This window comes from Gambusia affinis, linkage group LG15 (genome assembly GCF_019740435.1).
Source record: "Gambusia affinis linkage group LG15, SWU_Gaff_1.0, whole genome shotgun sequence".
In the NCBI taxonomy this organism is placed as follows: Eukaryota; Metazoa; Chordata; class Actinopteri; order Cyprinodontiformes; family Poeciliidae; genus Gambusia; species Gambusia affinis.
This window is the reverse complement of record NC_057882.1, coordinates 6,384,347-6,396,639: the sequence shown is the minus strand read 5'-3', so window position 1 is coordinate 6,396,639 and position 12,293 is coordinate 6,384,347. Positions and strand designations below refer to the sequence as shown.

General features: G+C 40.2%; 1 protein-coding gene, 1 long non-coding RNA gene and 9 other non-coding genes across 11 annotated transcripts; 5 read left to right on the top strand and 6 right to left on the bottom strand.

Annotated features, from left to right (window-relative positions):
* Positions 1–247: 247 nt before the first annotated feature.
* timd4 (T cell immunoglobulin and mucin domain containing 4) lies at positions 248–6,954 on the top strand. Its single transcript, XM_044141743.1, has 8 exons — positions 248–608; positions 1,292–1,470; positions 2,906–3,068; positions 4,095–4,199; positions 4,306–4,385; positions 4,640–4,751; positions 5,879–5,912; positions 6,063–6,954. Exons 1-8 carry the CDS (start codon positions 518–520, stop codon positions 6,145–6,147), a joined length of 849 nt encoding a protein of 282 aa, XP_043997678.1. The 5' UTR covers positions 248–517; the 3' UTR covers positions 6,148–6,954.
* LOC122845448 lies at positions 533–11,594 on the bottom strand. Its single transcript, XR_006373048.1, has 3 exons — positions 11,498–11,594; positions 2,893–3,022; positions 533–601 (listed from the first exon to the last, which is right to left on the bottom strand). It is a non-coding gene; the product is annotated as an uncharacterized LOC122845448 (long non-coding RNA).
* trnav-aac lies at positions 7,018–7,090 on the top strand. The gene has a single exon. It is a non-coding gene; the product is annotated as a tRNA-Val (tRNA).
* trnad-guc lies at positions 7,382–7,453 on the bottom strand. Its single transcript has one exon. It is a non-coding gene; the product is annotated as a tRNA-Asp (tRNA).
* On the top strand, positions 7,565–7,637 carry trnav-aac. Its single transcript has one exon. It is a non-coding gene; the product is annotated as a tRNA-Val (tRNA).
* Positions 8,063–8,135, bottom strand: trnav-cac. Its single transcript has one exon. It is a non-coding gene; the product is annotated as a tRNA-Val (tRNA).
* On the bottom strand, positions 8,591–8,662 carry trnad-guc. The gene has a single exon. It is a non-coding gene; the product is annotated as a tRNA-Asp (tRNA).
* On the top strand, positions 9,092–9,164 carry trnav-aac. The gene has a single exon. It is a non-coding gene; the product is annotated as a tRNA-Val (tRNA).
* On the bottom strand, positions 9,907–9,979 carry trnav-cac. The gene has a single exon. It is a non-coding gene; the product is annotated as a tRNA-Val (tRNA).
* Positions 10,183–10,255, top strand: trnav-aac. Its single transcript has one exon. It is a non-coding gene; the product is annotated as a tRNA-Val (tRNA).
* trnav-cac lies at positions 10,908–10,980 on the bottom strand. The gene has a single exon. It is a non-coding gene; the product is annotated as a tRNA-Val (tRNA).
* Positions 11,595–12,293: the final 699 nt, after the last annotated feature.

Sequence of the window (12,293 nt, the reverse complement as noted above, 5' to 3'; positions counted from 1 at the left end):
ATAAAGGAGTCCTCTGTGTGACTGCGACGTCTCCACAGTGTGTCTTACAGTGAAACAAAGTCTTTCTGTCTTCAGTTTTCTTCACTGTACACACGCTGCAGCCATCCTCAATGATGTACACATTAAAATCTGTGTTTGGCTTAATTTTTATCTCAAACATACCCAACAATATTTTCTAACTAAGAAAAACTAGGGGAAAAAAATAATTATCAGCTCATATTCCTCAAAAACTAAAGTCTAATTTTTAAAAATGATACCAGGATTTAAATAGTCAAGAAGGTGGATAACGTTAACCCTGTTAAATCTTCCAACTGTAAAATGATCTGAATTCTTTTTGAGGCCAAAGTAAAATTATCATTGTTCTCAATTTGAGGCTACAATCATCGTCATCATCCATCCAAACTGACACAAACAGACGCAGTGTGTGTGTGTGTGTGTGTGTGTGTGTGTGTCGCCCCTCCCTCGGTGACCCCCAAACCTCCGTCACAGAGTCTCACTGTTCAGTTCTCATCCAAACATGAAGCAGAAACACTCTCTGTTTGACAGGATGGCTGCAGCGTCATGTCCGTCACCTCTGGCCTTCATCACCTTCATCTTCATCCTGTCAGGTGAGACCCTCCGCTCTAAACCAGGGTTTCTCTTTGTTTTGTTAACAGCCTCATTGTTTTGAGTTTTGAATATGTTGTTTCATCATTAGCTGCTTGTCCATTTCAATCTGCTTCAAGCTTTTATTATCTCTGAGGATATTTTCCGCCTCTCTGCTCTGCTCGTCTCTAACTTGTTTTATTGGTCATGTTTTAAATGTAGTGTCTCAGGGGTTTAGCTAATTTGTGCTTCATTGTTGTTTTCTGTATTTCCAGGATCTAAAGCATGGTATCATATACTGTAGATTGGTTGGGGCTCCTTTAGCATGAATTACTGCAGCAGTGCAGTCTTTACTTCATAGTAGCTTCGAAGGGGGAATAATGTAATCAGAACGATGAATATAAATCACAGCTCCTCAGACTGATAAACCAGACATCTTTGGCTTTTCTTCCATTTAGGATTACAACCATGCTGGAAAATTTAGCTCTTTCCCATGATTAAAAATAAACCAGCTAACTCACTGTAAAGGAGGTCTGGATGACAGGAAGGCTACCAGAGACATTAATCAGGTTTGACATTGTGGTATAAATATAACTGAACACCTGACAAAACCTTGAAACCTAAGAAACTGTCTGCTCTTGCATGTGTCCTTAACAAACAGGTATGTAAAATGTAAAATCTGTTTTCTGATCTTTGTGTTCTTAAGGTGGACCGCTGATGTCTGTGTCCTGTTTTAAAGTGACAGAAGGGGGCGTGGCCTCTCTGTCCTGTCAGTACTCCGTGAAGCGATTCGGTCTGAGTCGGGTCTGTTGGGGTCGAGGCTGCGGGACCTTCTGGTGCAACAACATCCTGGTGCAGACAGACGAGAACGGTGCCATCTCCAAGGTCTGCCATCTTCCTTTGGTTCTCAGTCCAGCTTCAATCAGTTTCAACTGGCAGCAGTAAACGGCTCAGTCACACAGCAGGGAAACCCGACCCAAATCAGACTTTTTCACTGCAGTGTGAATGTCTCAATCTGGAATTTTCACCCGAAACAAATCTGATTTGTGCCACCACCATGTGTGGAACCAAACTGGATATGTTTCCGATAGTTTTCAAAATGACTGTAGTCAGAGCGGTCATGTGATTCTATTCTAATTTTATCTCACTGACGCGAGACCTTCGTCAAAACAGGGGAAGCCAGGCTTGGTAAATCTGGACATTAACAAACTTCTCTACAGAAGGTTCTGTCAATACTGCACAAAAAGCCTTTTCCTATGAGCAAGGTTCCCACACTTGAAACAATGCACTGACGTCTTGATATGTCTAGAAAAATCTGTCAAGTCCACAAGTCTTAATAGTATTAAATGATGAACTTGAGAATAAGAAGTTTGCGATTAACATAGCGAACTGTTAATTGCAGCCTGGGTCCATGAGGTAATCTCAGTGAAGATGATTGTGATAAATATAAAGATGTAATTGCCTAAATTGCTTCTGTAGCTGGATCCTGTTTTGATAAACACCTTACAGGAAGAAATCTGACCAAAGCGCTCCTGAACAGGCAAAAACGTCCTCCTCTTAACATCTCTATTATTTAAATAATGGACAGGTTGGAGTCCACAGCAAAAACACTCAACTCAAAACTACAATGATCCCCAACCACTGACAAAAACCAGTCTATTTTTCACTAGACATCTTGCCATTTTCCCCGTTTGCTTTGTAAGATAAGTTTCAAACATCACATCTCTCTATTTTAACACAAGCATGTGACAGGGGGCTTCGGCTGTAAGCACATGTTATCATTAAAGGAACTCATTAAAATGTAGCCAAAACGTTTTTCAGAAAAGTCCAACATAAACCCGTTTCTGGCTTTTTTTTTGGTTTTGATACAAATCTGCAAACATCATCTTTCTGGTCAATAGGGAATAATTTGATCATTTGTAAATTGCCGGATTTTTTTTAATAGAAAACTGAAATATTTAAACAGACTATGAAATTTTATTTTAGGTCTCTTAATTTTCAGATTATTGAGATTTATCTCAAATCTTCTTTTCATCTAGTTAAATAGACACTTGTAAAATCCACTTACATTTCTTTGGAGTTTGACAGAATTAGTTTCATACTGATCATCATTATAAAACTTGTATTTAAAACATGTTCATCAATGTTCTGGTGCTGATTCATTTTACACACACGAGTTAAAGTAGCGGTATCTGCAGATAGCTTAAACTCTGAGTAGGAGGAGAAAGCAGCAGAGAGGAAAGTGTCCTCCAAGAGGCTTCCCAGCCAGCTCAACCTTTTTCCAACAGCTAATGATCTGAACCTGACCTTGACCCTTCAGGTGGACGGCAGGTACCAGCTGACAGGGGACATCCTGGATGGACAGATGGACCTGGACATCCTGAATGTGCGGAGGACAGACAGCGGGCCGTACTGCTGCAGGGTCAACGTTGACGGCCTGTTTAACGACAAGAAGATGATCATGAACCTCAGGGTGGTCAAAGGTGAGATCAATCATGAGTTCGGTTTAAACAGAACTGCAACTAAACATTTTTCAAGGGAAATCAGATGCTGAAGCTCTTTGTTCATGTTTCTTCAGAGTATTAGCATCTTCCTCCTACTCACCCTTCATCGTGTAAATTTACAGAAAACTGGTCTCTCATTCCCTCATTATTGTGGCTTCTAGCAAATAGAAATGATTTTGTTTATTCTAACTGAATAAAACAAGAGAAGGTTTATTTACCTTCAGACGGTGTGAAAATATATTTGTCTTTTTACACAGTGTACATAAACACCTAATTTCAAGTGTATGTGGGAAAATCTCATATACAAAAAAAAATTATTAGTGCCCTCACTATTTCATGTCGTTTCCTCGAGTGGTTCTTGGTGCAGTGCCCCCCACAGTCGAGGAGGGGAACTGGTTGCTCAAAGGGTTGGTTGGTTTGTCTCAGCAGAGAAAAAGAACCTCAGCAGCTGGAGATGGAGCCGATGTTGGGTCTCCCCAAGGAGACCTGCTAAGCCCGGTGGTAGGGGCGTTAGGGTGGTCCATTAGCAGCACAAAACGTTTTGTGTTAAAAATGTCAAAAGTTACACAAATTTAGAGGTGCATGAGGAGGCATCATAATTTGGAAATGTTAGCATGTGAAGCCAATGGGCAGGTCCAGGTGTAAAACCTAGTGTAATCCGTTTTTACTGTCATTGTTACTGGTGTATAAAAAACCCTATTAAATAAACAGCCTGGTGGAGAGGCATGTAAAGCCTGATCGCCCGCCAGGCTTATAAAACACCGAGGGAAACACTGAATGTTGCAATTTTGGTCTCCAACTGAACTGAATCTACCAGACTATCAGGAGGAAAAATGGCCTTAAAACATGTACGGTATATGAACATGTATATGTATATGTTAAAAACATGTATATGTCAAATCACAGCCAACTAGTTTTCAGTTTCATTGGTCTACCTAACTTCAGGTACAGTTAGTGCGGTGGGACCTCTTTTCTTGAACCCAGCTAACAGTGTCTTTCTCTCAGCACCATCCACCAATCCTCCTCAAACAACCACAACCATGGTGATGACAACCAGCAGAGTCACAGAGGCGAGGGCCACTGAGGTCTCTACAGAGCTGACCACCACAGGTTAGCAGGTCCATGAGGACCATGAGGCTGAGCAGATCCAGACAGAGGCTGAAACTCCTTCTCCTGACTCTGGGTATCAACGTTGTCTTCCTGTGTCTCCTGCTAGTCAACTGGAAAACCCTGCTGTCGTCCCAGCTGGACCTGCTGAGGAGGAACTCCACGCTGCTGCGCTCTGACGCCATCACTGTAAGGATCCTCACCATGTCTACTCTAATACTATGCAGATTTTTGTGACGGTCTGCTGAAGCTTTGGCTTTCAGAGGACCCTGAAGGACACACTGTCGATTTCTGGTCACTCTGGGTTCCGTCTGAAATTATTTCCAGAAACAGTAAAAGTGTCGCTCTATCGTGGAGCCGTAAAGGATAACAAACTGTGTTTTACAGATCAACCTCAGAGTGAACGGATTTGCCTCCATGACTGACAGTCTTGTGTGTTTCAGGTGGAGGATCCTCTACCGTCCCTGTCTCTTCAGATCAATGCTCCCGTCCTCTCGCTCTCCCTCAGCGTTTTGCTGCTCGTTGCTGCAGTTTTCCTCTTCCTGGCCTTCAAACGTACGTCACAAAGCTTTGGTTCACAGGACTTCACTCTTATATTTCTGTTTTTGAAATGTCACATACAGCTGTGGGCATGTCCAGATCGGGCTTTCCTTACAAGCAGACAGACATGATCATCGTAAAAATAGTCAAACAACACCAGAAACAGATAGGCGCTACACTTGGTGTGTATGACTTTACAAACTAGCGTGATTACTATCAATCAATCAGTCAAATTTTATTTGTATAGCACCTTTCAGCAACAAGGCAACAGTGTCAGGAATATTGCTAGTTGGGGAAATTACACATTCACGCAAAAAAAATCAGAAAGAGGAACCCAAAGGAACCCAACACAACAACTAGATAAAAGGGTTTCACATTTCACAGGTCAGTAAAAGGTTTTCATTAAAAAAATGGTGAGAAAGAGGGGAGTAGTTCAGTTACGCTAGCTTGACATTGACAACCTGAGGCCGTAAAAAAGTTCAGTAAACAACAAAAACTAGACTGATTGCTTCATTTGTCGATGATTTAAGTAATCAAATAGCATAAAATATTCCATAATGTATTTACCAAAGTGTAACTCCTATAACAGCAATTATGTAAAAATAAAGTAATTGTCCAAAATGAAACAGAAATGTGTTTAGTGCTCTTGGATCTTGACAAAACTGACAGAACCCAAACAGTTTACAGATTTATATAGAGAGGGATAGAAATCAAGGGTGCCAAACAAATTAAAATGCTGCTTGATAACGTGGATTTTGTCACAAGGGGTAAAAATGAGAGTTTCTGTTTTGTCAGCATTTAGTTGTAGATAATTATTGCAGCCCTTGAAGTTCTGATCTCCAAACTTTTCAAGCGGATCCAAAATGATTTTATGGACTTCAATGTCATGGTCTTCTAAGGTCCAAAACCAAAATTTTCCAAGAAGGGCCGTTGTTTGGTTCCAGGTGGTTTGGTTCTTGAAAGTTACCAAAGCAATCTGAACAATTCCAAATATACAAATTTTGGTTCTAAGCCAACTTAAGTATATTCCAACTGCCCAAAGAAAAACTAAATTAATTAATAGCTTATGGTTTACAAAATGATTTGTTCGATTTCTGTCAATCCCAAAGATTAGATAATTTTTCCTGTGGCTTTTGATGCAGGTAGGATCTACAGAGGCGGTTTAAAGACAGCATGGTGAGTGACCTGTCTACTAACTACTAACTTCTGGTTATTTCATTCTCTTATGTTGTTCTGATTAGTCTTTAAAACACCAGAGGATCAGAGCTTATCCCGATGAAAGTCTCTGACCTACACTGTGACCAGTTTTTCTTCTCTTCCCCCCAGTTTGTCCTCAGATGAACCGCCTCACATCATCTACGAGATCCGCATGAGGAGACCAGTGCAGGAGAACATCTACACTCTGGACTAGAACATTCATGGCACAGAAACAAACGGCCTCTTCACAAAGACAGAACTATAAAAAAGTCCGGATCCAGCCTGGGATTCTATGTCTTACTTCTAATGAGTCTGACTCTTTAACTGCGGCTTAAAGCAACATTTATCCATACGGGGGTAAAAGGACAGGGATGATTTTGTTTTGAAAAAGTCTGTTTTCTTGGCTTATAGATGTACAATGGAAAATATAAGTGTATAATCAAAACTCAAACAGAATCATTCACACGGACCAGATATGCTGAGTAAGAGCTGCAGTTTGCAGTTGACATGTTTTCAATTTTTGTATTTTATATGTTTTATTCCTGCAATATGATTTTGCTGTTGGTAGAAAAACCAAGCAAGTTTCATATCCTGTGTTTGCTGATTTCTGATAAAGCTCTGTGTTAGTTTCAGCATGTGAGACTGAGGCTGGAAGAATAATTTGTAAAGTTGTAACACCCCATGAACTTGTAGCTACATTTCCATTGACCATAAAGTTGTGCAAATTGGAATTACAAAAATAAATTGGCTTAATGGAAACGCAGCAGTTTTGAAAAACTCATGTTTCCGCTGTATTGAAATTGATGTTTTGTGAAATTACAATGGAAACACTATTTTTGCATCACACGAGTCACAAAAGTTGGAAAGTGTTGGATCCATATTGCTGACACCAATTCCCCAAAAATGCAGCATACGCAGCTGCTTCCAGGCGCAGACGTTGAGCTCTTCGGTGATCTTTCACTGTGGTTTTAAATAGTTTCATGTCATACTTTGGTTAAACAATAAAAACACTGACATAACCCATAATGGCTGTCTGATTGTGCTTCCTACCTAAATGTATGCACAAGTGTGTCTGAGCATGCGGGTTTCCGTAGTGTAGTGGTTATCACGTTCGCCTAACACGCGAAAGGTCCCCGGTTCGAAACCGGGCGGAAACATTACTTTACTTTTAGTTCAACATTTACTTTTTACTTAAAGTAGTACTGGATTAACCACTTTTCCTATTCACCATTTTGTCAGAATACTTCCAATCTAAGTGCAGCTCTTGTCTCTTATTTGACAGTGGCTTGATAAAATAATAGGAAATCAAGCAAATGCATGCATCTGCTGAGATCAGTGTCATTAGATTTTTAGTGAAGGGACAATGGCAATGAGGGGGTTATATTTTGAATAATTAAGCCTTTTTAATGAATTATGGCAACTCCTCTGTTTGTCAAAAAAAATTAATCCTCCCCGTCGGGGAATCGAACCCCGGTCTCCCGCGTGACAGGCGGGGATACTCACCACTATACTAACGAGGAGTGACCTGAAAAGGAATGGTCATGTGACATATCTAACCCTGGCAGATCCTCCCCACAGGGGACATGGCATTGTTCTCTACAGATCTGATAGCTGGGGACCAGCATACCAGAGTTTCCGTAGTGTAGTGGTTATCACGTTCGCCTAACACGCGAAAGGTCCCCGGTTCGAAACCGGGCGGAAACATGTATATTTGATTTTTGTCTGAGAAGCATGTGTTGGAACATTTTAGTTAACTATTCCAGCATGATAAAACAAAACAAATGGGGAGAAAAGCAACAGACATATATCACTTGAACCACCTTAATCTTAGCAGCTTTGACAACAACTGTGTCATAAAATATTTAAGCAAATAACATTTGACTTTTGAAGTTACAGGTCGGAATTTTTTCAAAATCAAACATAGCCACTTGTTTATCCAAAACGTATCCAATTCAAATGTGACCTAACGTATAGGTCGAAATTCATCTGACTTGAATGTCACTGATACTCGACAAATGTCCCTACTCTAAAAATCCGATTTGACAAAAATTTGGAATAAGATCACTTCAAGATGCAGTGCAAATGCAGCCTAAGACCGACTTCCAGTAATAAATAACTAGAAGAAAAGATGTTTCCGCCCGGTTTCGAACCGGGGACCTTTCGCGTGTGAGGCGAACGTGATAACCACTACACTACGGAAACTCTTGGCATGTAATGAGTACATGTGGATTTTTGTAGGTAACACGGCACTCCATATGTGCTGACATTAATTTCCCAAAAATGCAGCATACACTGGGAGAGGGAAGTCTGGGCCTCCCTTCTGAAGCTGCTACCCCCGCGACCCGACCCTGGATAAGCGGAAGAAGATGGATGGATGGATGGATGACACTGCTGCTTCCAGGCGCAGACGTTGGGCTCTTCAGTGATCTTTCACTGTGGTTTTAAATAGATACAGCCCGCCAATCAAAACAGCCTTAAAGTTCTTCCTTATTGTAACCACAGGGAAGACATGGAAATCTAATGGCACTGAGATCAGAGCTATTAGATTTTTAGTGAAGGGATTACATTTATAATACTTAAGCCTTTTTAATAAAATATGGCAACTCTTTAGTTGGTCTATATTTCAACATGTTTACAATATGCAAAAAAAATGAATCCTCCCCGTCGGGGAATCGAACCCCGGTCTCCCGCGTGACAGGCGGGGATACTCACCACTATACTAACGAGGAGTGACCTGAAGGAGAGTGGTCATGTAACATATCTAACCCTGGCAGATCCTCCTTACAGGGGACATGGCATTGTTCTATACAGATCTGATAGCTGGGGACCACAATACCAGTATCCAACAACATTGTTGAAGATATGTAGTTATTCATCAACTGTTTGGAAAGGACTGCGACAGACTGGCGACCTGTCCAGGGTGAATCCCGCCTCTCACCCGGAATGCAGCTGGAGATAGGCACCAGCAACCCTCCCGACCCCATTAGGGACAAGGGTAACCAGAAAATGGATGTTAGGAAAGGAAATGCAAAAGGAACAATGTCATGGTGTACAAGGATCAGTGTATGGGCAGGGGTTTTTGTGAATTTCCATAGTGTAGTGGTTCCATATCATGGCCACACCTACTAAAAGCCACATGTATTCATCACATACCATGGGTTTCCGTAGTGTAGTGGTTATCACGTTCGCCTAACACGCGAAAGGTCCCCGGTTCGAAACCGGGCGGAAACAGATGTTTTCGTTGTTTTTTGCTGTTTTTTTTTTTTGTTTTTGTCTGAGAAGCATGTGATGGAACATTTTTATTTAACTATTCCAGCATGATTAAAAAAAGCAAACGGGTACTTTCTGAGACGGTTTCTTTGTCAAGACTTAAGGCTGATCTGGTTGCATTTCTCACTTTGTTGGCGAGGCGTAGAATATTGCTGTGCTGGAAATCAGCTTTACCTCCCTCATTTGAAATCTGGATTAAAGATGCTTTACACTTTAGTAAACTTGATAAGATTAAATTTACCCTACGAGGTTCCACAACTAAATTTTTGAAGATTTGGCAACCGTTTTTTGATTTTATTCAGACATTGCCGTCCCGTATGGTGCCCAACTAAATTTTGCTTTTGCCTGACCTTTTTATTTACATTATCATATTATTTATTCTGTCATTAATACCCATTGATGCACCTTTTTCTTAAATCCTTCCCCCCCTCCTTTTTTTGTTTTTTTTCTTTTGTTTTTTGTTTTTTTGTTTTCTCTCACTATTAATCTTATTCCTCTGGATTTTATTTGGGAAGGCTTATCCATGTGTACTGTACGACATGTTCGGTTCTGTTATAGAAAAAAGTCTACATATCTTGTTCATATATTTTTGCACATTTTGTATTTTGACGTTAAAACCTAATAAAAAAATAAATAAATAAAAAAAATAAAAAGCAAAAAAGCAAACGGAGCTTAGGACCGACTTCCAGTAATAAAGAAAAGATGTTTCCGCCCGGTTTCGAACCGGGGACCTTTCGCGTGTGAGGCGAACGTGATAACCACTACACTACGGAAACTCACAATAGCCCCTGCCCACCCACTGATCCTTGTACATCAGTAGACCATGACATCACTCCGTTTGCACTTTTCCTTCCTATCTGTTGACGAATAACTATCTTACTCATAATGAGTTGGGCTCTTTTGTGACTTTTCACTGTAGACACATACCATCGGATGGCCACACCTACTAAAATCCACATGTATTTACCAAATACCATGGGTTTCCGTAGTGTAGTGGTTATCACGTTCGCCTAACACGCGAAAGGTCCCCGGTTCGAAACCGGGCGGAAACATTGTTTTTCTTTAAATTCCACATATACTTTATTACATCAAGTAGTGATAACACATTGATACTATCAAACACTTTTCCTAATCACCATTTTGTCAAACTGTTTTTAAAGTAAGTGCACTTTAGTCTCCCATTGTCCACTTTCTACAGAGGGACTGTAAAGAGCACACTGACCAGCAGCATCTTCCTTCCATTCTTCACATTGCTTGCAGACTGAGCAATCAGGGCTCAGACCCTCAAAAGACCCTTTCACCTTCAGCATGGTCTGTTCTCACCTGCTGCCCTCTGGCAAAACGCTCAGCAGTTTCAAATGCAGAACAACCAGATTCCACAACAGCGTCATTCCTCGTGCTATCAGTCTACTAAGCTCCATTAGTCTTTTTTTATTGAATATATTAATACTTTCTATTACTAATTTATTTTACTACTACTGGAGCCTTGCAACGAAATTTTGCTCAATATGTACATTTTAAATGTACAGTTGAATGTCAAAGTCCGTCTACGTCTGTCTCCTATTTAACGGGAGGTTGAAAGAATAGAAAGAAAATCAAGCCAATGCATGGAGCTGGTTTCGATTCCAAACAATTGTGCGTAGCACAATTACGCCCTTGACAAACTTTGACAAAACTGGTTTCTTGAAAAATTAAAAACGTAAATGTTTCCGCCCGGTTTCGAACCGGGGACCTTTCGCGTGTGAGGCGAACGTGATAACCACTACACTACGGAAACCTGTTAAAGGCTGTCGGAATCACCTTTTAAAAATGATTTAAAATAAACAGACCAAGGCGTTAAAGGCTTCAAATATGTCCCACTGCGCAGCCCTTATGTCTTTTTTCAGTTGCCATTTCAATTAAGAGTATCGCCAAAAACGTGCAGCTGACTCTTAAAAAGTTCAAAATCCTCAATAAATGGTCACTGTGGACAGGGTAAAAAAAAAAAAAAAGAAAAAAAGAAATTGCTACCTATGAGTTAATTTTTTAAAGTACCATTTGATTAACATATCATCTCAACAATCAAACCCACCAGTCCAACTACCATGTTTAATTAAAAATTATGATTTCCTCTTTACATACTGACATGTTATTTCTAAAAAAAAAATGCAACTTTAAAGTCGACAAAGTCGCCAAATGTGGTGACGTAAAGCTAGCTTAACCTTGTACTTCACCTCGCTAACCCGAATTAGCACGTGCTGGGGTTTTTTCTTTAATACGCAATAAAAATGCACCTAATGAAACATATTTCTCACCTGTTTTCACCACAAAGCTCCAGGTCCACATTATTCCAAGTTTGCGAAAGCAATGTAAGACTCCCAGGCGAAAACTAGCCTAATCGTTTTAGGGAACTTCAAAGTTATGCGCATTTATCCCCCTCTCACTTGGTACTTTGGCTTCGTGTACGTCCGCACACACCTGGCTCTAAGGCCGCTGTTATTTATTATGTAAAAATGCGTCCTTAGCTCGGTTCCTACGCAATTTTCTTTCAGATCTATGCGAAATCTAATGAGGTCAAGCGAGATGTGAAGGAAACACACGAACACAACCGAAATTGACTGTTCTCAATTAGTCATATTTGATTGTAATGGTGAGGTAGGGCAAAAAGTAGACCCCACAAAACTAAAACTAAAAATAAAATCTTTAACTTTGATAAATTATTACCCAAAATGCTTGTAGAAAAAGAAATAATTATACAATAAAAGCGACATGTAGATAAGGTCTATTGTGATGGATGGATAATGCCTTTTATAGGGTATCGCAGTAAAGGGGGCAGAAGAAAAGTAAAATTTATTGACATCTTTTGGTCCTAAAATTGAAAAAGTAGAAAACGTATGAAATATTAAACATGCAAGGTGCTGTGTTGATTTATTGTCAGATTGTTGTTTTTTAGCCTCGGTTTAAAGGTTATTTTGACTTTTTAAAATAATGAACCGGTTTGTTTGAAGCACAAAGTGCCTTATCGTTGTGTATTCTACTGCTTTAAACCAAACTAGGATGGAAACCAACAAGTGGACTGACTGTAAAGGTAAGAGACATCATGCTGCTCTC